This window comes from Leuresthes tenuis, unplaced genomic scaffold (assembly GCF_036924035.1).
Source record: "Leuresthes tenuis unplaced genomic scaffold, fLeuTen1.0.hap1 SCAF_10, whole genome shotgun sequence".
Taxonomy (NCBI): Eukaryota; Metazoa; Chordata; class Actinopteri; order Atheriniformes; family Atherinopsidae; genus Leuresthes; species Leuresthes tenuis.
Window position 1 is genome coordinate 22,186,941 of NW_027325364.1, and position 26,083 is coordinate 22,213,023.

Consider the following 26,083-nt stretch of genomic DNA (forward strand, 5'->3'; position numbering starts at 1 on the left):
GAAGGACTACTGAGGCATAATAAAAGCAGTACAGGGAGAAAAGTCAGTCTGTGTTATGTGTAGACTGTAAGAAACCCCAAATCTAAAGAGAACAAATCTGAAGCATTTGTGACCAACTAAGATAATTAGTGACAATTCATAAAAGTAGGGCAGTAAGCCACAAAATCAAAACTGATTTTCTAAACTCAGGGATGTTTCATTGGGTCAATTTAGGTACAGAAGTTTGGCTTCCTAATCTCAATAAGGCAGTAGGATGAGATTATTCATTGTGTTGCCTCCCAGACAAATGGTACCCCAGAGGAATTCTCAGAGGGTTTAACCTCTTTGAGACTCAAGAGGGTGACACATGCTTGAAAACACAAGGACCAAAATGTGAAACCATAAAAAGGGAAAAAGAAATAAACATCAGTTTACTTTCAAATTTTTTATGTAAAACACATACAAGATGCTAAAATGCACTGACACACTCACTGCTTGCGAACTTTTCCACAAAATACTGCAGGCCCAGTAACCTAAAAGTGAAGCAGAGGAAACAAGGAGCAGGGCGGGCGCTGACTGTGACTAGAGAAACTAAATGAAGGGGGAAGGGTTCTGACACTAAACAACACACATGAATATCACACACCATCCTAAGAACACTCAATAAAGGGGTGAAGGGACACCATGGAATGGGCAGAGTCAGACTTCCACACATTTAAGCCCAAAAAGTCCTGTCCACCAAAAGAGAGTAAAAAATAATTAACAAAATTATACAGTGTGTAGAGCAGACAACTGAAAATAGCGGGTTAAATCCCTAGTCATTGGGCTAATGGTAGAACCACAATGGTCAGTTGAGGCAAAACAACATTAAACAGATACACACACTCCAGTCTTAAAGAAAAATGTTCAATAGTGACATTGTATTCAAACTAATGAATGTCAATTCATTATATTTATTTCATTATTACAGAGTCTGCTTTGCTACCCGGAGCAATGTAGCCTAACCTCAGCCAGTTTTCCGATAATGCCTGTATTTCATAAAATATGCAAAGAAACTGCTGAATCCATAAATAATATTTTTCGAAATATGGTTATTCTAAAACATCAGTGGCCAGTGTGGAAGTCAAACTAAGTTGCTTGTCTTGACAGCTGTTTGTAGCTTCAACTCCCAAACCCTATGACATCCAAATGCAGAATTTATTGCCTTTTAAATGTTATGCAACAGTTGTTATATTTCCAAAATATTCGGCAACCCTGTGTTCTTTTTTAAGTCCAGTTGCATAAAAGCACACTGAAAACAGCTTTGTTCACGAAAGGTTTTCATGACTATTTTTGCTGTGAGACTGCGAGAATTGCAACACACACAAAGAATTCTAATATTATGACATGTTGGTACAAAATTTAGAAAATTCAAAATGAATCTTTTTGACAACTCAAAAACTTGAAAACATCTCCTGACAAAATTGTTCCAATAAACTGCTCTGAAAATGGCACGAGGACAAGAAATGTAGCTCCTAAAGTTTTGCATTGACCACGTTCTGAAAGCAAAGCCTCATTTGACTATACACAGAAATGAAGAGCGCAGATAAAACAACAAAATGGTTTTGAAACCAATAATACAACTTATCCGATTAACTCATAACTCGTGAGGATGTAGACAGACAAAGTGAAAAAAACATAGAGAGACAGGCAACTGTTTCACCGGTGAGAAAAGGTCGGGGGATGTGGCAGGGGCCACCCACTGTGGTACCAACCAGAGAGCAGATTTGGGAGCCACAAGCACAATAGTCTCACAGTCGGGCAATTTTTGCATGAAACTCTACATACCCAAAGTTAATTGAAAGCTGTTCTTGAACCACTTGTAGTAGAGGGCTGGTTGAGGTCTCTTTTTAAAGAGAACACTCTGAATCTTCACCCACATCAGTCAGAATCTTGGTATGTGCTACTGTCAAAGAGTAATATGAGCTTGAATTCAGTGACAGAGATGGTTTTTTATGTCTGCCAAATTTTTCTTCCCAAATATGTGTCTTAAAAGTGACTTTAGCATAGGGCCGCGGACTGAAAAACACAATGGGACTGCAGCCTGAAGTCCAACCTAGTCCCACTTCAAATTTGACTGTTATACTACAAAAATTTGTATTTTGTTCTGGGTTTTTTTAAGAATAGGACCAGGCATGCCAAAGCTGTGCCAAAACTGTGCCATTTGGAGAGCCTTGGGAAAAAAGGCTGCCATTCCTTAATGCTTCAACATACAGTCATGATCTTGGGCTCCAATGAAATGTTACACTTGGGACTGTCTTATCCCACATTCAGATCCTCTGTCTGTATTACTGACAAAGAGTAACAGAAGCACAAACACATTTAGTCTATAACCAGTGCTTTGTGCATAAAATAAAAGTCCAAACAAATAGTATGGTCTAAATGCAGTTAGTCTATATACATAAATAGTGACATAGCAAACAACACTGAACACTATTCACAATTTGTATTGACATTATTTGCTGCTGGCAACATGCCAATCATGGTCTCCACCTGGCACAAAGCATAGGGGCACATCACATGTGGCACACTTCACAGGAGTGTTGGTCTGGCAGTGTCTGCACCTGATATGTGCACAGGGTTGTGATGACTGGCAAGAAATGGCCCAGGCTCAACTGAGGTGGTGGACCCATCTCTACCAACTCCAAGGCTAAGGTCTGCCTGAATGCCTTCGAGTACAAAGGAACCTCACCTCTGTTTCTGCCATGTTCTTTGTGCAAGTGCATTCTTCTGTGTTTTGTACAAGACCTTGTTGTATCTTATCAGGCCATCTGATATGTCAACTCCTCCCATGTACCTAAAAGGACAGTTGGAAAAACAAAAAAGAAAAATCGTATCAAAATATGTCCAGCGCACAAATTATTACATTTCAAAAGTCCCCTTCTGACGTCAGAAGCATCACTGTCCCGTTGTAAACAAGACTTCCGAGGCTTCCTCCTTACTGTATTTTGTTTTTGACGTCCGTTTAGCCATGTTTTAGAAAAATAAACGAATAAACTGCAGAATCTGAAATTGTGCACGACGGTGCGTAATTTGCAACTCAAGAAGCTAGACTACTTCTTGTTTTCAGAATTTCATTAGCTATTCAATGTGCCACTCCAAAGGAAATTCTGCCGCAACTGGTTCGAGCTTCACGCATAACAGGACCGTTTTTATTGGAGTTATATCTTTTCTTTGAATACTGTGGCTTTATAGGTGACTTTGACACTTTTTTTTGTATTTGCGACTGGTTTTATATAAGTGTTTATTGTGTCCACAGTTCTGCTTGTATCCTGTATTGCCATACATCATTGGAATCGCAAGACCCTTGGCTTTCCAACGGTACATATAAAGGGGGACTGAGGAAAACCCCAGATCTGCCCCGAAGTATGCAACGTCCCACCGGCGGGACATTAAAACGTTAAGGGGTTAATTGAGCCTTGTGAAAGCCTTGAGTATTGTGAAAGTATGTCCTATGGGAAAAGAAAGCTTTTTTTTAATTTTTCAAACTTGTTATTCTTATTCTTATCATTATTATCAGTTCTGACTGGGAATGGTTTCATACATGCAGCTTTAATTTCCTGATGATCATCAAAGTTTAATTTAGGGTTTTCTTCCACATTCATGTAGATAACAATTTTGGCCTTGTTAGCCTAAAATAGCTGCACTGAAGCTTTTCTGAGATGACTGCAGAGTGGCAAGACTTGCTCATCGCTACTTCGCTAGTCGTAATCTTTTGTCAGAGCTATGTTCTTTTTCACTGTGACTGAACATATTCAGAAGGGACAAACAGCCACATGATTGTGGTATTGGTGTCACTCACCCTTGGATGGTATTATGATTATCTATACTTTTTCTTTTTTTAGATTTATTCAAGCTCGTAACAAATATTTAACTGCCAGTCCTGGTCCATGGCCCAGTTATTGGGGAATCCCTGCGCTAAAGAATAAAGCAGCGGTATATACAGCTATAGATATACATATAGAGATTTAAAGGATGTATGTTAAAGCAATAAAGTGGATGTTTTAGGATGGAATTGTTTCTCTGCATATGATGCATCCGTCAGAGTAAGCTAACTGTATTGCTGTTAAATGAGAGAAAGTCAGTGCTCAGTTTTTTCCCTCCCTAAACATCATTTCACCTGACGACTGTTTGCGTATTTAGGGGAGGAGGACAAGGAAGATATTCTCAATTTTCCCAAATTTGGGTAAATCACAGTCTGACATACAAGCCTCCAGAGAGATGTAAAGAAATCACAGACAGAAGGTTTGCGATGAATTTAAGAGCAAAGACACATGGTACCAATTTGACGTGAACTCCTAAGAGTAACACTGGGGAAAGTCTACTGTGTGTGTGTGTGTTGGATGATTCTATATGACTGTATCACACCCAGCTCAATCTTTTATGTGTGTGTGTGTGTCTGTGCTCTCTGTCTCTAACGTTATACCACCAGCTACAAGTCTTCATGTCGACATTCACTCAGTTCGGTTTTAGCAGCTTTCTGACTGAACTGCCTGGAAATTGGTTTTCACGCCCTAAAACCACACCCCGTAACGCCTCTTCAACTCCACTCAATCAAAACTCTTAACTTTTCAATCAAAACACAGGCTGAAATTCTGGATGTCTCTTGCGATGAATCCTGTCATGACCAGTGTACTGCACACATAACTGTGGAACTGTTTCCCGGCAACAAATCTTGCCAATAAACACGATGGAGGGAACTGGTTCTGTTCACACTGCAGTTTTCTTCTGATAAAAGTGGTCACACATTAAATGAATATAAAGTAACAGTGCTTGAGTTTTTCATGTTATCTGAAAGTCACACAAGAAAATGTGTAATATGTACATTTGTTCACTGCTATAATACTTGGTCTCACAATCCATGAATGTAAATTGTGAGATGGTGAAGTATTCTTGGGCTGTTGTTTTCAGTAGGGCAGCATTCATGTGGCATACGGGAATTATGACCCATGATTGTAAAACGTTTCACTGTCCAACCACCTATTTTGTAACACATGTACACATAATTCTATCCTTAACTATTTATGTTTAACACTTAACCATTCGCAGGTGAGAGTCCAATAGAAAAGTAAGGTATTGTTAGTGAGAGCAATGTAGAAAAGTACGACTGACGAAGTCTGCATGTTGCATGTTTATCAGCAAAATTATTTGATTAGACCTCTAAATCGCCACATAAGCATTTGTGGCCAACAATGTGGTTTTTAAAACTGAATGCTTATTGTAGCATCATTAATCATCATTAATGCAAGGCTGATTGATTGAGACTCCGTCATATCAAAGCGCAGATGAGATAATTGATTGCATTTGACTTAAACAACTGCAGATCAATGGGTTCCCTGTGAAATGAATTGAAGCATACATACATCATCACACAATATATAAAGTCAGAAAAGTAGGGGAAGACAGTTGGCTACAATGTTTTCAACACCTGCACCCTTTTGACCTTGCACTTGAAGGTAAACCACTGTTGGTAAGCCCAAGCACAAAGACAGCTGAAAGCAACAGAGCAGCTTGGGCTCTTCATGCCTTGCCATCATTTTAAGCACACGCATTTCAACTCTCTAATGTTTCAACTGCACTTCAGTTGCAGGTGGAAGTGGCTTTGTGGGGGATATGTGTTCAGTCGCAGGCGGTAATACCGGACAAAGAAGAAGTGGAACAAATTATGACTGTCAGAGTCAAATGTTTAGTGAACACAGGCCCACAGCAAACTGTACCTCCCCAGATAATTGCTTAACATCTTCCTCAACAATCTTGTCCCATTTCTTGCTTACAGAGTCTTACAGTAGTAGACATAGAAACCATACATTTAATGAAAATAGTAGTGATGAGTCCAATAAAACAACTTCTATAGAGTGCTCAGCATTTTCTGATGTTACCTTCAGCGATCATCAGGCTTTTCAGTTTTCCCCATTAAAATGTTAATCAATGCAAAGAAAGAAAAGTTCAGAATTGCACATATTTAGATGAGTAATTCCAAAAAAAAAACAACACAACACTGAAGTATTCATCCTTGGGAAGAGAACATTGTGTGACTTGTTTTAGGACAAAAAAACCAAACCCAACTGAGTCATGATCTTTTCGATCTTATTTATCAACTGTTCCATGACACTAGCAACATCTCCTTTCCACATTTCCCAGAGTCTACAGTTGATTGTGTGTTTAAATAAATAATAGAATAAAAGACCCTGTGCAAAAGTCAAAAAGTGGAGAGTCACAGATTCATTGGCACAAACAATATATGGCCCCCGTGAAAGTAGTGTTACTCACTGAGTGGTAGAGACAGGAGTAGACTCACCGGGGCTCGGAAACTGTATGTTTGTACTGCACCATGTATAAACACTGCAGGTCTACAGGGGTTTTCTCAGCACCAGCCCCATTTATATCCATCATGTTTTCTTGTAAGTGCTCATATTCAGAGTGATAGATTTTACAAAAAAAAAAAAAAACAAACAAAAAAAACAACTGTGCTTTTATAGTGTCTTTGGATATTTGGATGTCATCTCAGGGTGATTGCAAAAAATGCCATTATAATGAGCTGGATCTTGGATGATAATAACATTTAAAAAAAATTCAGTCAAGCACATATGTTTTTGTTTATTACATTTGGTGTATTTTTATGAACTGAGGATATCTCTCTTACATTATGGATCTCTCCTAGAAGTAAAACTATGTCCATACTATGGTGAGTTAAAGATGAACACCTATGACATTGGATCCCAAACTAGGGGATATGGTTTATGACAGTAATCAAAGTCTGAGAAAATAGATCTCCCATTAGATAAAGTTTATAAAAAAGACACCACATTCACTTCACCTTTTATCTTACTCTAGCTACATTTCAGGATGCTAATAGAGTCACAATTATGTTGTTCACACACGCAAGCCAGAGAGGAAGAGAACTAGTATAAGCAGATGTTGCTGTTTGACATAACCAGACAGCAATGAATTGTCTTTCATAAGGTATCTGTTTATCAGATTATGGGTTTGTGACAGCCAAGTACCCCCAGAATGAACATGTCTGAACTCTTAAACCATATCACCCAATTACAGATGACATATTTTCTCACATCCTGAGCCTTCCCTGAATCTGTTTGGAGCCCCCCTGAGGGTGGTGTGCCTCACACTTTGAAAACCTCTGGTTTATGGAACCACAAAACAGGAAGACACAGAAGTTGGAGTCATTCCTGTGAAACCTCTTCTTGATGATACATTTAAAACCATATGTTGCCGTCAGTTACCCTTAGCAAGCCTTTCGACATCCAATATTTATTCTCAGCTCTCATTAGAATGAAAGGAAAAGGTTTTGATGTTGATCAAAATTCTACTGGACTAAAGCTCAGAGAGTGATAAAAACAGGTAAATATGGCTCAGGAGTGAGCATTTTCATGAACTAAGCCACCCCTGTATGTTAAGTTTTAGGTGATGTAGTGAATGGGCCTTAAGGAAAATATTTAACTGCCTGTAAAATAGCTTCTGTTCCTCCAGTTTATTTGCAAAGAGAAGATCTGGTTCTCACTTAAAAATTACAACACACAGCCATTTTCTTGAATAGCTTCTATATTTTCTAGGTTCTGGGGATGAATTTGAGACGCGCTACTGTACATGTGAGAACCCCGCTTTTGTGTTCTGTATTACACAGCACTACCTGCTGGTCAAATGTGTGAACTGCATATTTTTAGTGAATCAATGAAATGACTGAAATTCCATAACATCCAAACTCCAGCTAACACGTGCGTACGTGCCTTCCCTATACAGCTTCCCTATACGACTCTCGAGGTTTTTATTCTACGTTCAGCTGATGTCTCAGGGATGATTTTAAAGGTCACAATGTCAAATGCCTCGATATATATGCCTTCAACACTGAATTCTGCAGTTTTGACAGAACATGTAAAAACATCGCCATATATAAAGATTGAAGGGGGGATAGGATGTGGGGGGAATGGTCTTTGTGAGTCACTCGCTCTTTCTCTGTGTCACTGCCTCTGGAGTTTGAATGAGTTTGGATTAGAGAGTCTCTTTCTTACTCTGCCCCCTACCATTCTCCATCGCTCCTCCTTACACCCCCAAAACCTCCCCCTCTTATTAAAACAACACGCCAATCTGTTGTAGCCCGGTGAAAGGGGTTTGGGAGCCGCAGCAGCCATAAAGGAGGCTCCACACACACACATCCGTCTGGAAGGAATTAGACAGCTGAAACAGCCACTTCTGTGCGCTCTGAGTAACCTGGATGCGGGGAAACCTGAATGCTTACCTACATGCCCCCTAACAGAGCTGAAATACAAAGATTCCGGCTTATATTTGATTATTTTTGCTGGAAACCTTTTCTTTTTAGATTCTAATTTGACTTTCAATATCACTGACACTGCCAAAGTTGATGACATTTTTTTTGGTAACTTTGAAAGACTTTTGAAGAATGAATGAAACTGATCGAAGTTGATGGAGAAGAGCATTTATATTTTTTTTACAGTCTACATATTATTTACAGTTTTTTACATGAATGATGCCAAAGTTGACTGACATGATGTTTGTGTTTGTACACTAAAAAAAAAAAGAAAGAAAATGCATTGGGTCCACATTTGAGGACTGACAGATAGAAGTTAGAGGACACGCAGTTGGTTATTTTTGAGGATCCAGCTGATTACACATAAAGGATTTTTTTCTCTCTCTTTTTGATTAATGAGGACAGTCTCGAGCGCTCATGAGAATCGCTGCTTCTGAAACTTTGTGGCGACTTTTTCTCTCTGTGGAGCGGTACCAGAGCCGCCGGAGCTGACCGCATCCCTCCCGGAGGACGAACGAGAGGACAGCAGCTGCTTCAAGGTAGGCACGCGGCAACCAGGTCCGGTGACCCGGCAGCGTGATGTCAGTTAGAAGAGACGTTAGATGACACTCACGAACATGCCGATGAGTTTAAATCTTATGTCAATACATTTAATTCGAAATGTATGTCATGATTTCACATCCATGAAATATTGTCTGATATTTAAGTTAAAAAAGGACGAGTGATGCTTAAAGTTAGGACGTATACCTTGGGAGGGTTTCTCTTCATCCGCCACAACAAGTAGTGCGTAAAGTATTTTATCCGTTTGCACATATTCGTTTTTTTCATTTTTAAATTTTTAATTTGATATTGATTAAAATCATAAAAATGGTCTCTTCCTTTTATTGTTATTTCACCGCGGTATTGCTCCTTGCTCAGCTCTTCCAGGTTTAGAAATGTCCTTATTAGACAACTATTTTAATCGTATGAAATTTAGCTACTCTTCTGAAACAGTAAGCCTTCAAATAAAGTTAATTGACGACAAGCCATACGTCATTCTGTGAGATTTTTGAGCCAATGAGAAGGCGTATAGCAGCACGTTCAGCCTGTCTTGTTGTAGGAGCGCGTAATTTGATGCCTAATCCAGAGTACGTGCATTTGCTCTCATCTGAATGCTCGATAGCTTTCATGTTTTTACACTTACTCGTCATGTCATACTTTTCTGTGGATCCCGGTGGCTGCCCTTCACCCTCTGAGATGTTCAGCAGTTTACTCAGACCAAAATTTGACCAAAACCTGACGACAGCCACAGACAGATCATGCTAATGTATGCACATCCAAATCAAAATCAGCCACTCTTCCTCAACATATTCTCTTCTTCTACCCACCTACTGATTTCTCAGTGTGCAGACAGCCACTGTTGGCTCCTTTACTGTATAACCCACACAAGGAATGCCCATCTGTGAGTTGGATGTCTGAGCATTCCTGACATTTATCCACGATGCACAAAAAAAAGGTTTCCATCCTACACGTGGAATCTACTTCCTACTGGTCAGGGTTGTCATTTAACGATTTTTGTTGCTTGGGCAGTGCACATTCAAAACATAATGTTCCCATTTGTAATCAGCAATGAGGGTATTCTCCAGAGCCAGAGACAGTTTTTCTTTGATAAAAACATTATTGCCTGTAGCACTGTTCATCCAATGTTTCCTTTATTGTACTTCTTAGTTTGCAATGTAAATGTCTCAAACAGATGCACGCCTCATTCTTTCTATGTAATCAGTGCATGAGTGAAGTTTTTGTATTTGTTAATCTAACCAAACTGATTCATAGTGGTCCTAATCCCCAGCTGAGTGCAATGAGTATTTCAGTTGAGTGCAGGGCTCTATGTGAAGTAAGGAGGGCAACACATCTCTGGTGATTTTTGGTGGATTATTTAGCATGTTGACAAGTAGAGAAGTCCCTTTTTTTGCTCTCTAACACACACACACACACACACCTACACATGTAAAAACTGAAACAAACACCACGGTCGTAATGGTGAGCTGTAAGGATTAAAAATGAAACTATGGTGAAATATGTGAAAAAAGTACAGATAAAAGGATAAATGACATTCTCAGAAAAACCTTGACAGACTAACATGTTTATTTATTCTCACTGAAAGTATTTGGATTTTTAGTGTAGAGGAGTAAAGTTTGTTTTTCCCCACTAGGCTAACCATACAACAATAGTCGTACAGTGTAATGCAGACTCATCAGTTCCCTTGCACACGGTGCACTCAGCAGTTTACTACTTAGCACAGGAAGGCATTCCATGGCTGGCCTCCATTAGGGCTCCCAACAAGTCTCACGTGCCATTTCTCCTCTCAGCAAGGGTCCTTCAGTGTATAAAGCCTCAGGGCTTCAGGCTGGCAGGGAGTAACTACTGAAGAGGAGAGTGCTTATGTGTAGCCCCTCCCTATAACACAACACCAATACCACCACCTACCTCATGTATTCTGCCATCGTTTTTTCCACGTTTCCTTGGTAAAGTAACAATCAGGCAGCACTGCAGTCAGCCAGTAAAAGTGAAAATTTGGAAGTCAGAGAGGGTTACAATTATATTCCCTATACGTCATGCTGTGCCACACAGAGTATCTCAGGGGGAGTTGGTGCCTTTGCTGATGACAAAGTAGCACTATAGCATAAAGTTGCACAAAGTAACTTGTGTTTGAGTAGCTGCACATCCGAGTATGTCCAGTCTCTCATAACAGTGGAAAGGTTCAACTAAAAACAGGTCAGGCATTCAAAATTTAAATCATAGCCCTTGCTTTTCTCTCCTCTGCAGCACTTCCAAACATCTCTTCCTTCATTTTTTTCATTGGATATAACTTTGAGTCTTGTTATCTTGTAACAGGCTACTATGAATAGTTTTCTTTTTACAGGTGGCAAACCATTTATTTAGAGTTCTGCTGATAACAGTCAGATAGATGAAGTGTTGGATCAGTGATGACAATGAGACAAGCTGGATTTAAAGGAGGATAAAAATGTTTAAATTTTTTTGTGGCAAACATCTTGTGGCTTTTAGAAGAAGCCCAGCAGAATTTGTCTTCATTAAACTTTCAAGAGTTCTAAATTACATTTGGTCCCGTATCACATGTGAAATAAGAATGAGGGACAGCTGGCCACGTGAAGCAATGACTACAGAGGGAAGGATTCTTGGCTGTGCCACATCTGAACATCTGGCTGCCTGAAGTCTGCCACTGTGGCATTACTCCAGTGCCTCAGCTGGCAATGAACAAAGTTGAGTCCATCATTGGGCCGTCAGCTTCTTGCCCCCCCACGCTTTCAGTATGTGCAATCCCTCTCGCTTTTGTTCATCCTGATTTGAATGTCCTGATCCACCTCTTTCTGCTTCTCTTCCTCTACTTGTCTCCCTGCTACAGACATGAGTCAGATTGCCCTTTGGCACTTTTCCATTACATGACTCGGCAGGACGTTCTTTTGGGTTTCCACTGCGAGTAGTGGTGTCAGGTATGTTTATAGTACAACCTCAGCCAAGGGCCAAAGTGAGCTGAGCCAGTAGTAAAGGGTCAAAACAAGTTTTCTTCTGTGGTGCTGAACTCCTGCACACACCAGCAAACTCTCTTGCTCAGATCTATGCGAATTAAGAATCCAAGTATGCAAACTGTGAACAGACTTAGATGTGGCTGTTTTTTTTTCTCCTCTGACCAGAGGTGATCTCTGTATGTTCACTCTGAAAATACATCAAACTTCTGTACTTAGAGTCAATTACAAACTCACTCACTGCAGTGATGATTCAATGCAGCGGCGGGATGATAAGCAGCTTTCCTGCCAGCGTCATGGCATCCTATCAAAGAAGTTTAGAAAAGTAGAGTCGAGTTGAGCCTTACTTTCCAGTGGAAAAGTTAGTAACACTGGATGATAACTTGCGGAACGCAAACCCTTCTGATCACAGTAGTAAAGTGCCAGGGATGAATACGTGGCAGGAACATATGACTAGATACTGAGGTTTTCACGGATTGTTTCTTCGAGAGTTGATGTGCCAGACAGTTTAGCTTCAGAAGCAAGAACAGATTCAACAACTTTTTATTATCAAATCACTGCTTCCAGCTTCTTCCTCCACCTTAACTTTTGAATTTGAATTAAAAAGTCAAACAGTTAAGATGGTAAAGATGTGTGCAAAGAAGATATTCTGATTCTAACAGCATGCTGAATGCGAAGAAATAGACACAGGAGGTCAGTGGAAGAGGGGTGCGTAAAAAGCAGCACACTTGTAACGCACCATTGTACCCTTGCCAGTTGTGGCCCTGTCCACCCTATTTAAGTCATGTAAGTTGTAGTGCATTGTGGCTCAGTGGGTGGTGTTACTGATTAGTTCTGGCTCTTATAATGACAAAGCTCCCACAACGACAGCACACTGTGACCACAGAGGGGGAGTTTATGAATGAGAAGAGGGACGAGGCGAATGAGAAAGAGGAGGAGTGAGGGATTCAGTCACTGTCTGGCTTTTGCGATTAAAATACACTTGACCTTTCAGTTCATTCAGAGTTTTGTAGAGCAATCTGTATTGAATAATACAACTTTTTTGAAACTGCAACACGTTATGGGCACAAAAAAATAGCATCTAGCCAACTATATCTTTATTAATGAATTTTTGCCACCCTTTTACTGCATTCACCTACTGCACTAAAATATCACGATTTTAGCAGTTGAAAAAGCTCCACCACAGTTGGCTGTCATTTACCCATTGTTTCTGCCCTGACTCATTAGGGTAATGGCTGCCAGATTGATGAGAATGAATTTAGGCTGAGAAGCAACTAAGTTACCCACCACATAACTACGTTGTCCTGCGTTTTTTCCTGTTGTAAAGAGGCAGGCGCTGCTCACGTGTTAAGACGGGGCTATGCCACCTGTAAATGTGCTGCTGCGTTATGACATACTTTCAACTTCTTGTGACTATGTTGCTACATTAGTGTTCAGTGTCCTGTGATATTTTTGCTATATTATGATGTTAATATACTACCTCGATGTCTCGCTTCATGACAATGTACATGTTGACACTGTAAAGTTGAAGAAAGAGGAGCAGGGGTGAAGAATGGCATTTCTCTGCAAACTCGGCCTAAGAAGCCAACATCATCAGGCAGCCCTGTCACTTTCCTGTTTTGCTCTTCCTATTCTTTTCTTTTCTGTTTTGATCTCACTTGCAAATGGCTTGATTTAGGAGTTAAAAGTACATGTTTGGGGTTAAAAATATGAATATTTGGAGGCCTTACATATTTTACTATTCATGCATCACGCTGCCCATCAGAAAACAGCCTGAGATTTGTTGCCTTCCCATTTACCTGTGAGACTGGGTTGGAATTTCAGCACTCAAACTTGGGCCAGCATCGATCATCCAGTTATGGGATAACATTCGCACCATATTTGGGCCAAAGCATTTCTACAATCCTTTTCAATTTGAACTATTACGGGGCCACACCCTTCTGGCCCCCTGAGATTTCTATCTATGCGTACAGCAGGTTTCTCATGAGAAAGATCATCAAAACAGACAGGGAGCAGTGATCCAGTCTTCAGTATGGCAAGTGTGTTCAGCCCAAAACAGCAGCAAACTCTCAAGTCTCCCCCAACCTCCCCCTCCCAACTGCCTTGTCATCTCCTCAGGAACATGTGAGCCTTTCCTGTATCCTGTTATAACTGTCATGAGGGCCATATCCATATTTAATGCTTTTAAAATGCGCCCTGGCCTTTTGCAGCCCTGCCCTTCTCAGATACAGACGTCTTCATGAAAAAGTGAACAAATCAGATCACGTGTGTTTCTTGTTCATGTTTCAGATGTTTTTGCACATGTGCTTTTTATGTTGGCAGAAGAGGATGTGCTTGAGATTTCAAATGCATGTACAACCTTGGCTGCTCTGGCTTTTCAATGCTATACAGTATACTACAATATTTCTTTACTGGATCGGAATGCTTTTAGCAAACAACTGTTATTCTTATATTTTATTTTTATATATATATTGTATTTTGGACTAACTGGTATGTCATTGTCAGTAAATAATGGCCTTTGAATTAGTTCCTTACCTCTCCCACTGAGTCTTACACAGCATACCTAGCCAAAGTATGAGCTGGCTCACAACACCAAAGTTTGATTTGTGAAAAGCAGTCATCCTGCCAGAGTTGTTGATTTGTGAACGTTGTAGCAGCTGCTGGTGACTGCTGAGTCACACTAACATAAAGATGTAAGCTTTATGTTATCTCAGCTTCACAGAGACCAGAAAGCTGTCCTTTTTGTCTCCGCTTCAGATTTATACTCTGTGCAGAACGTACAGCAATGACACAAGCATGTAAACTCCCATACACATCGAGTACGTAAAGGCACACAGAGTCTGGTGAGCCTTGTTATATTTTACGTTCCATCATAGGCCTTGAACTGGAACCCTGCTGAAAGACTTTCCACTGCTCTCATGTGAGATCAGTCATAATCTTCTCCTCGCTGTAGCTCACACACACACACACACACACACACACATAACAAGCAGACAGACACAGGCACAGACCTTTTTTATGTTCATGTGCGCACAATGGCCATACGTGCATATTGTACATATGATGTTTAGCTCACATAGGTGCACACACTGTTGCAGCTGAAGACTTCCTGGTATTCGCATTTGCCCAGACAAGATACATATATTGGAAGCTGGATATCTGACTACAATTCACTGTAATGTAACATACATGTAGTTTATTACAGTTTATGGGGATTCTCTTGATTACACTAAATGACATATTATACCAGGGAGACAAAATGGGTCTTTTATTTCACCTCTCACTAGGAGGACTAAGGTTTAGTTTTATGCTGAATTTGAACGATTTGATACTTGACAGATGCACTCGGTTATCATTTTTGTACCTTTCTCTGCTCTATTTGAAGCAGTTACAGGTGTGAGTTTTCTCAGAGAGTAGTTTCTATTAAAACTCTTAAAATAAATATTGCTCCCTGGAAACATTTCAAATAGCTTATCTTAAGCCATTTGTGCCAAGACATTTTTGCATGTGCTACATTGCCATGAAAGTGATGTGATTCAGCTGATGGTAATGTTATTTCACAGAGAAAAGAACTGTCATGAAATTTCAATGTGACCTGTCATGTTCTGGAGAGGATGAACGCCACCTTCTAACTTTGGTGAACCCCTGATGTTCCACTTAGACAAGCAGCAGGTCAAAATGATTGATAATTATTCAATTACAGCCTGGTGGAAATGTGTAATAGATATCATAGGCATCCACATGTTCAAAGTATTCTAACCTGCTGTAAATTCAGGTGATAAATTGTGAGGTAGCAATGAATTTCAAGGCTGTTTCCTGTCAGGCAGGATTCCCCTGAGACGGTGGGAATTGTGACCTATACATAGTAAAATGTATAAGGTATAAGCCTTTAGATTTTTTAAATAGCCTAACCAAGCATTTTTTGTAAAATCTAGACCTAACTATGTACATTAAGTCTAATTAACCATGTACTTTTAATTCCTCACCATAACTATTTGCTCATGCGAACAAAGTAGAAAAGTAACGAATTACTTGGGAGGGAAGTAGAACAGACTGTGGAAAAATGTTCAACGGAACTTTAAAACTAGTGAGCTCTTGCATGAAGGTTCATGGAGGAGGATGTTCCACCACCCTCTCCTTCCTTATAAACACTCGTGAGATGTGGAAAGTGGCCAGCGTATTGAAACGTAAGCTGCATCTGTGGAAGGACCAGCGTAGGGAAAATGTCTTTGGTGTACAATTTCAGCATTTATTGTAGAATTAAAACATTTAAAACTGTGGATCATTGTAGGTATTTCAGGTTCTGCCATGAGATCAGACTGTCAGTAATCCAGTGATTTAAAAAATGTAAGACAGAACTGTTTTACATTCATGGTCCTCGGTGGATGAACTGTCCAGACATTGGGGATCCTCTGACTTTTCTAAGAAGCAGTGGTTTTCAAACTGCCTCTGGCATGTAAACCTTTAGAAGCTGAACAAAGCTGACAGACCCCCCCAACATATACCCAACGTTAAGGGAAGCCAGTTAATATGGTTTTTGCAGCATTAAGGTCATTTAACTTACTTTCACTTTATATTTGTCATTTCTGATCATTCAGACACATCCACTCCAAGTACATTGCCAAAGCTATTGGTTATGGGGTGGGTTTAGAGTGGTGTTCATCCATTGCTGTGGTTTGTGTATATATATCTGCAAAGTCCCTTCAGCTTAGGCTCTTATTTATGTTTTGTGCTCATTAATTTGGAATTATTAGTATGTTAGCCTGTTGATTCATTAAACAGCAAAGTCACAATGTCTTGAATCGGTCAAAATTTGGGGTTTCAGTGACTTGTTCAACTTTACTTGGGCTCTTGCATTCATTCATTCATTCATTCATTCATTCATTCATTCATTCATTCATTCATTCATTCATTCATTCATCCATCCAAAGGTTAACTCACCATATTTCATGAATCCATGCAAATACTGAACATATCGTAATGTTATTTCTGAGATGGAGCCACAGGGAGTTTGACTCTGGAGACCATAAATAACGTCAGAGTGAGACTGCTAAAACATCCAACCCAAGGTCATCATAGGGTTGACACACACAACAAAGAAAGAGATAATGATGGGGCTCTATCTTACATGTGCAGAGAGATGAAAACAAACAGAACGCTGGGGTGACATCATCAACATGTGTTAATGACGCCCTTAACTTGCACAAATACATACCGTCCGCTGACACGCGAAGATGTGCGAATACACCACTCCAAAGTGACTTCATTGTCAATATGGCGCTGACAGCTCCAGTGTCACAGACACTCTCATTATTGATCTTATCTCAAAGGGACCAGGCCAAGTTTGAAGAAGCGCTATGACTGACTGTCAGGATGCAGTTAATCTCTCTGCAGTCTGAGCCAATTGTTAGTATGACCTTTGTGCAGCACTACACACCCAAAATGGCAGATAAGATGCCACAAAGAGCATCCTCAGGCATCCCAATGCTCAGTCAGTCCATAACAGGGGGGCCACAAAGGCTTAACGCTTGTGGAAAATTAATTTAATTTCATTTTTAGCCTTTGTACCAGAAACTTGACCAAAACCTGTTTCATATCAGTGTGGATCATAAACTGTATGCTTTAATGTCACATCAGTATTACTCAATGATGTCCTCTCCTAAGTAGTGGCAGAATTCATTCAAAGTGGAAGACAGGGAGATAGTTTATTCTAAACTGCATTAAATAGCTTTAACCAGTATACACATATGCTCGCTCATATCCATATGCACAAGTTGAAGGAGGTCGGCATAACTCAATTAAAAGCGTGTATCCCTACAGACTCACTCTGACTCCTTTTGCACTAGCGTACTCTGCTTTTTAATGTGAGCATTTCCATGTATGTGTGTGTGTGTCGGGGGTCTTGAGCGGCTAAAGTTAGGAGCCAGAGGAGGTCTGCTACAGTGGTTGTGGTCAGCTCATCCAATGATCAAATTAACTATCCTTTATGTCTGCGCCAATGGGTGTGTGTGAGTTTGCATGTGCGCATATTCATCCGTCTTGGCTTCTACTACTCACACACTGTCTCTTGCTTTGGTTTCCCCTTGTGTCTGTTTTCAGACTGCCCTTAACCCCTCTCTTTTCTCCTGTCCTTATCCTCTACTGTCTCTATGAATCCTTCTCTTTTTCTCTCCGTGTGTATGAGTCTTCCCCTCCCTCCATCTGTTTTGTGTGTTTAGGTGTGGTGTGAAGAACTCTCTCCAAATCACAAACACCCCTTGGCTTTGTGTACACTCCTTTTGATGATCTTGTTTATACAGATTCACATTGTCTTTATTGTCTTGACAACATGTGTTACATATAATGTTGCAAACAAGCATTCATTAAATGTTTTTTACTACAGGCTCACTGAATGTGCACCAAATGAACAAATTAACCAAAAAAACTGCTCAAAGTGTTAAATAATGTCCCTCGATGGGGCACACTAATGAGGAGCTGACCCATAAAAAGATTCTTTGACCAAAAGGTCACGAACAAAAACTTTTTTTTTTAATACTGTTGCTAAAGAAACACAGAAGAGAGGAAAGGGCAGCATTAGAGAATCTAAAAGCTCTTGTCTTCTTCTTCCCATGAAGATATAAACAGATGACATCACAGGGTGGTCCGCTCCGCGTTGAGCTGAGCTGAGCCACGCTGAGTGGGTCTCTGCTGGTCTGCCAAACAGATGGCGGTAGCAACATAATGAGGGCCAGAAACAAACCTCAGGAGTTTGAGTTGAAGATTGTGTGCAGCAGGGCCCAGGAAGGCTCATGAAAAACACAAAAGCAGGGGAAGGTCTTCATAGATGCTCTTTATATAGATCCTTATGTGCTCATTGTATAGATCCTTCTAGAGTTCCTTATATGGGCTGTTTGACTTTAAAAAAAATCAGTTTGTTCCAAAGATTTAGCCGATGAATAATACATGGCATTATTGCTTTTCTCCAACATTTAGAGCATGCTTGGAACTAGGATGGTTGGCAGGGGCAACGAGCTTGTTGGTTAATTGGGTCAAGAAATCTTGTAATGTGCGCCCACCCACATTAAAAGAGTCTTGGAACAATCGGCTACTCACAACTGTGTGACATTTAGATGGGATTTTAGGGAGGAGTTGAGGGAAGGAAGCATATGGTAAAAAGGCGAAGAAAAAAACCTTTTTCTGCACCTGAGTTTGTGTGTACCATAAGTGTGCTGTAACATATTGTATGGTGGACAGTATGTCCTTACAACTGAAGGCCTAATGTGAAAAAAACACAATGACATTTGACAAAGAGACGTTGATTTATTTGTTCATAAATTTCCCATATCTGCTTTATAATTTTAAGTGTCAGTGAGACCAACGTCTGTTCCACACAGAATGTGAGGCGGGGTATTCCTTGGACAGACGGCCAGTCCATCACACTACAAATGAAACAAACACAAACACGCAACACAACAGAATGCTACATTTTCCAATTTTTCTTTTCTATTTGGGAAAGAGTACACAACCAAAAGTGCAACAATTCAGGAAACACAACCATTTTTGTTTTCTCAAAAGCTGTTTTTATTTTTCTGTTTTGTTGTTGTTTTCAATGAACTGTATGTTACATTTTCTTATCCTAAACCAGAATGTCCGTAGGTGATAACTTGCTCCTTTTGTCTTTCACCACCTGCTCATTCAACACTTTTATAACATTGTTACTGAACAAAACCTTTTTCATCTGTCCACAGATGAAGTGTCAGAGAGTCCTGACTTACCTGAGGATATTTGGGACCACTATGTTTGGCGTGTCCCTTCTGGTGGGCATTTCCACTGCCTACATCATGGGCTACCAGTTCTTCACCACAGCCCACAATCACCTGTCATTTGGCTTGTATGGTGCCATCTTGGTCGTCCACCTCATCATCCAGAGCCTCTTTGCACTCTTAGAACACCGAAACATGCGGCGCTCTTTAGAGACACCGATCAAACTGAATAAATCATTGGCGTTGTGTATTGCAGCGTATCAAGAGGACCCAAACTACCTGAGAAAATGTCTTGTGTCAGTGAAGAGGCTGACGTATCCGGGGATCAAAGTGATCATGGTGATCGACGGGAACTCCACCGATGACTTGTATATGATGGACATTTTTAAAGAGATCATGGGATGGGACAAATCGGCCACATTTGTGTGGCGGTGTAATTATCACAGCCGAGACCCTGGGGAGACCGATGAGAGCTATGCCGAAAGCCTTCAGCAAATTTCCAGAATTGTGCTCAACAACAAGTGTGTGTGCATCATGCAGAAGTGGGGAGGAAAGAGAGAGGTCATGTACACGGCCTTCAAAGCACTGGGGAGAAGCGTGGACTATGTGCAGGTAATGTGCAATCACTTATTGTGGCTAATGGGGGAATATATAGTTTTTGTCTTAAATGACTAGAGAAGATGTAAATGCATACGCATACACACACGTATGTAAGACAGGAATAGCTGACACCTAAAGGAGGATATTTAGCAGTGAGGAAGGGAAACGGTGTGAGCTAGAGTAAGGAAGATACACTCTGGATATGCATACATTGAGAATAGAGTAAAGGGAACAGAAAGAGGTGGCTCGAGTGGGGGAAAAAGGGGGCTGTGCCAAGCCAAATATGGGGCCCACAAAGAGTCTTTTGTGTTGCTTTTAGGAAGACGGTGGCTGGCTGTATCGTGCTGTGAGATGTAGCGTGAAGAACGGCAGCAGTAGCTGATGTCTAAGTGTAATAACAGATCTGTTTCACAGGCTGAGTGTTACATCGCCTACATGAGTGGTATTAACAGTCAGAGCCCACAATTAGGTCAGAAAAGGTTCAATGTGGTGTACTTTTTTTTGTTTTAAAAAAAAGAACTACATAGAGAAGTTTACCTTGATCTGTGATGTGACCTGTCTGGGGTTTATCCTGCCTCCCACTCGGTAACAGCTGGGATAGGCTGCAAACCTGAACAGGATAAAGCATTAAAGTTGAATAAAACTGAGAAAACTTTCTGTGAGCCTAAAAGCTCTACATATCTTTGGTTAAAACTATTTCCCCAGTGCATTCGCCTGGAAAACACAGTGGACAGTGTGTGTTGGTGTGACTTTGAATATAAACAGTGGTAGGAACATTAAATGCTGTGCCAAGCAGTTAATGTTTCTACACACGCTTAAGATCCAGACCCTTTTGTATCCAGTAGTCATTATTACAATAAATATGAGCTATTATGGAGAAATACTGTATTTTTATTTGGTGATAAATTCTGCAATCTGTGGGGTTTAGCTGCCTCAGTCTTAGTTGGTTTGATATGTTCAGTGGTAACTAGTGACTAACTAACAACAAAACTACCTTTAAGTAGACATAACTGTGGTTCAGTTTTTTGCCTATTTGCAATGGTATATCTTTACACATTGGAGTATTGTGTACTTGCAACTTGGCTCAGTCTTCCTTTAAACTGCTCATCTAAAGAATAAAAGTTACTAGAAGGGTGGAGTTGTCACCCCTTGGCTAAACATAACTTCATACTTTTCCTGTCAGTAAATAACAATAGAATGATAATGTTACAATATAACAATAGAATGATAATGTTCTATCCAATGACCGTTTTATCTTTCTATAAAAGAATGGTTGTATTTAACTAGACGGAATAATGTCTATGGGGATGACAGAAGGATCTCTCTGTGTATTTTCCTGACAGTCTTCCTTCCTGTTGTGTGAGAGATTGTGGTCAATAAGTGAGGCATTACCGAACCTTGTCAGTTTAATTACATTAGAATGATTTCAATGAGTTAGCAATACAAAAATGGGACCTTTGAGAGTAAAAAATTCTAACACCTGCAGCTGGCTTCAGGCTGACAGAAACCAATTGTTTAACAGGGATTTCAAAGGAGCGCACTGCAGCACTGCCAGCAGTCATCCTAATACTCTCAGAGCTGCATGCCTTTTCACTATCATCAGACTCTGCCTGTAACAGATTCCTTTGTTAATGGGGATTGTGCTCTAAGTTTGTTTTTATCACCTGGTTTTATTCTGCAGAAAAATTGCCTTTTATAGAAGAAACTGGGGAGATGGTCACTAAGATAGTAGGAAGCAATTAAAGTTGAAAGCAGGTACTCTAATCTTTGTTGCAGGGGATTTAATTCTGGTCAAATTGTTAGTTTTTATTCAGACATTCAGTGTGTTTTAGTGGATGTGCAGTAATCTTTAATGAGTGCACTTTAAATTAATGAGCCTGAGAATCATTTTGATATGCCTTTGCATTTAAAAAGAAACTTGCTGTGCTGTCTGTGTTGACACACGGTTATCGAAGAACTTTGGCCTTAAAGCACAGTTAACTCACTGTGGGTTTTACTCAGGTGTGTGACTCTGACACCATGCTGGACCCAGCGTCATCAGTGGAGATGGTGAAGGTTTTAGAAGAGGACCCTATGGTGGGAGGCGTTGGAGGAGATGTACAGGTAGAGTTACAAAACTAAGATTTTCTACATTTTCTTGCTGTAAGTGGCACATTTTGGAGACTCGAGTTTTTACATCAAACATGCACACTAAGTGCTGAACTTCAAATCTAATACCTTTTCTTTTTGATTTTCTATCCCTCTGTAGATCTTGAATAAATATGAGTCATGGATCTCCTTCCTGAGCAGTGTTCGGTACTGGATGGCCTTCAACATTGAGCGGGCTTGCCAGTCCTACTTTGGCTGTGTTCAGTGCATCAGCGGGCCTTTGGGAATGTACCGAAACTCCCTGCTGCACGAGTTCGTTGAGGACTGGTATAATCAGACCTTCATGGGATCCCACTGCAGTTTTGGGGATGACCGTCATCTCACAAACAGAGTTCTCAGTCTCGGGTATGCGACCAAATACACTGCACGGTCAAAGTGCCTCACCGAGACACCGATTACATATTTGCGGTGGCTCAATCAACAGACCCGGTGGAGTAAGTCATATTTCCGAGAATGGCTTTACAACTCTATGTGGTTCCACAAGCACCACCTATGGATGACTTATGAAGCTGTGATTACTGGCTTCTTCCCATTCTTCCTAATCGCTACTGCGATTCAGCTCTTCTACCAGGGAAGGCTCTGGAATATTTTGTTGTTTCTGCTCATTGTGCAAGCAGTGGCACTGATTAAGTCTTCGTTTGCCAGCTGCCTCAGAGGCAACATTGTCATGGTGTTCATGTCCTTCTACTCAGTACTGTATATGTCAAGCCTGTTGCCAGCAAAAATGTTTGCAATAGCAACAATCAACAAGTCAGGCTGGGGAACCTCTGGGAGGAAAACAATAGTGGTGAACTTCATTGGTCTGATTCCAATATCGGTCTGGTTCACCATTCTCTTCATTGGGATTATATACACAATAATCCTACAGACTAGAAAACCCTTTCCTGAATCAGAAAAGATTGTTCTGATCATTGGGGCAGTCATTTATGCCAGTTACTGGGTCATACTGTTGACACTTTATACCGTGCTCATAAACAAATGTGGGAAGAGGAAGAAGGAAACACATTATGATATGGTGCTGGACGTATGACCTAAAGACAACAGGCCCCATGTATCACTGAACTCTCTTGGGGTTTTGTTTACAAATGTTTTTCAGATGCAGAACATCTCTGGAGGCAAAACTGGTTGAGTTCAACCACAATGGCCAAAGAAATGGCAGTGGCTGTGACCATGGAATTCATGATCATGATGATAGATCAGCATGCTGGCTAATTAACTTACCTACATTACATAAACCTAATGTGTTAAGTTGGAAATCAACAAGTGTAGTCTAACTAGCCAATTTAGATAGCTCAGAATGTTAAGATCACAAATATCATCACAGTTGGCAAAAAGAGTCCTAGGCTTTGTAATATCAGCTACCTCTTACCCTTGTCACAATCACTGGGCTTCCGTCTGACATGAGCAATGATTTTATGTCTCCTCCTTTGGGGTTTAACATGACCGGTAAGACTATTTTACCTCCAGAGCATCATTGTGTCTCCAAGAAATATTTGTACACCCAAAATTAAGAGCAATGTCGATGTCCTTCCCACTAAAGTCACAAGACTGTTAGTTTGTCTCCGCTATCAAATGACTGTACAGCTTTGATGACTGCATAAGTAGTGGTAATCAGTGTTTTGAAAAGGGGCTGTCATCAGCTTAGTGTAATGAGTATCATTGAAGTGCACAAATGGCTAAGTGAGGCTGCCCACTTTAACATTACAAACAAATGCAACATTTTTCATAATAAATACTCTGCATCAGTTTAACATTTTCAAAGCATTTTCTTGTTGGTTGGCAATGAATATATGTGACTTCTCTGTGTTTTAATCTATTATGGAAACAGCAACAGTATCAACTGATAAAGCATGAAGGGCTTTAAAATGAAGCGCTGCTTTTTGTCCTCTGTTGCACTCATGACATATTGGAAAGTTTCAGTGACCCATCCACGAGCTGTACCTGTTTTAGAGGGTCAAGGGGTGTCTGCAGTGTATTTTACACAGAGATACACCAGCCAACCGGCAAGTTTGAATCCTTTATGTCGTGAAGCAACAATGTAAAATACGGCACCGTGTCACAGGAAGAACTGGAACCCACTAACCTTGCTTCTGGTGCCAACAATAAGAGAGCCCTCGTCATTAGTTTTCAGTCGGAAAATAATCTCTATGGGGGTATTTAGCTGATTCATGATATTCACTGCTAAACCTCCATCTATAGCCACAGCTATTTGCTAAAAGTCATATTCAGTTATTCTTAAAGTGTAGTTGTGTGAAGTACTTCTGAGTAGTCAGTGTCTTGCCTGCATTAGACTCTGGTCAGAGCGCTCTCAGTTTGGAGAAGCAGGGAGGGCTAAGCTAACAGCTACTCAGAACAGGACCACAAAAGAGTAAATTGTAGATATCAAAAACAAATAAAACCTTACAATTTGCATAGGGTTTCAAGCAAACGCTGTATGTAGTAATCTTTGCAATGTATCACTTTTGCATCAGACAGTCCCAATCAGAATTCCTCTCTACATCTCCAGACTGATAGCTCTCTAAATGCTGTCTACTGCAGGTAAAATAAAAAATCCATGAGTTTTCTCTTCAGCTTTTACTTTGCAAAGATTTGTTCCCTCTTTAAAGTGAATTAAAATATATTGCATACAGTACAGTTTGCATGACTGTTCAATATGAAGCAATGGGTTTAGTAGCTACATATAGACAATGTTTGTAGTTATTCCAATATGACAGGACTGTCGTATTTTCATGTTTACAAAGTGAAGAATCTCAAACTGATCAGTGACTGGTGGATTTAATTCTTACTTGATCAGGTGGCTGAACATGTGACCACAAGCACGAGACTGTATATCATTGCTGCTGTGACTTTATTTTTGCAAAAACAGTTACTTTTGTTTTTCATCTTTGTTTGTATGAGTTATGGGTTTTGACACTATTTTCGTTAATATATGGTTTTCTACCCAGTTAAGCACCGAGCAGACAAGGGGGCTGTGTTCCATTCCAAAGACTTTGTGATTTTTGCTTTCCATATGTCCTTGCTCTCTTCCATCCTTTGCGTACTGTTTTAAGGATATTGTGGCTCCATCTGAATGTTTCCCTGCACTGTGTTGAATTACCTGGAAGGGAAGGAGTAAATGCAAGAAGTTTGTGTATCTGAAGTGGGAAAAGTACTACCTGATAATAGGAATGTGAATGAGGGCACTTGATGGAAGGGAACAGCATTTTGGGATGAAACAACACCAGTGTTTGTTATGGACCAGGAGGAGACACAAGTTTAAATAATTTTAACGCACTTTTACGTCTCTCCTGTCCTCCAGCACGATGCTTGACACAATCAAGATGAAATACCTCAGTGGTTCTCTTTACATTGCATCGAGGTGTTAGGATGCTGTCCAAAGATTGACACATTCTGATGGTCTTGAGTAATTTATGGTCTGTTTGTGATGTTAGATATAAAACTGTCCTTTTTTATACATAGTTTCTTGTTAAGTGAAAGCTGGATTCTTTTCTCTGCCTTGTCGGCTCTTTGCTGTAGCTGTTTACGCATTTTTACATTGTACTTCAGTGCATTTTTATATCTAGACATTTTTATTCTATTTTTGCTTATCTACCAAAGATTCTTTATTTTCAACGTGTTTTTATAAGAAAAATGTATTTGTTGTGCTTTAAACTGTTCCGACAGTGACCAAACAATGTGAAATTATGAGCTGGGGGTTTTGTCTGCAATAACAACGGTTAAAATGCAATTTGTAGGGATAAGTTATTGTTTTTGTACTTGGATAGAAA

General features: G+C 40.2%; 1 protein-coding gene across 1 annotated transcript; it reads left to right on the forward strand.

Annotated features, from left to right (window-relative positions):
* The first annotated feature begins 8,770 nt into the window (after positions 1-8,770).
* Positions 8,771-23,876, forward strand: has2 (hyaluronan synthase 2). The gene is made up of 4 exons (XM_072393331.1): positions 8,771-8,841; positions 19,554-20,180; positions 22,170-22,271; positions 22,417-23,876. Exons 2-4 carry the CDS (start codon positions 19,554-19,556, stop codon positions 23,344-23,346), a joined length of 1,659 nt encoding a protein of 552 aa, XP_072249432.1. The 5' UTR covers positions 8,771-8,841; the 3' UTR covers positions 23,347-23,876.
* The last annotated feature ends 2,207 nt before the right edge of the window (positions 23,877-26,083 follow it).

What these genes read in the sequence shown, in the direction of transcription:
- has2 (XM_072393331.1), top strand. Translation starts at nt 19,554, where the DNA reads ATGAAGTGTCAGAGAGTCCTGACTTACCTGAGGATATTTGGGACCACT. An exon ending in GAAGCGTGGACTATGTGCAG is followed by an intron (nt 20,181 to 22,169) that starts GTAATGTGCAAT and finishes GGTTTTACTCAG; the next exon opens with GTGTGTGACTCTGACACCAT. An exon ending in GCGTTGGAGGAGATGTACAG is followed by an intron (nt 22,272 to 22,416) that starts GTAGAGTTACAA and finishes ATCCCTCTGTAG; the next exon opens with ATCTTGAATAAATATGAGTC.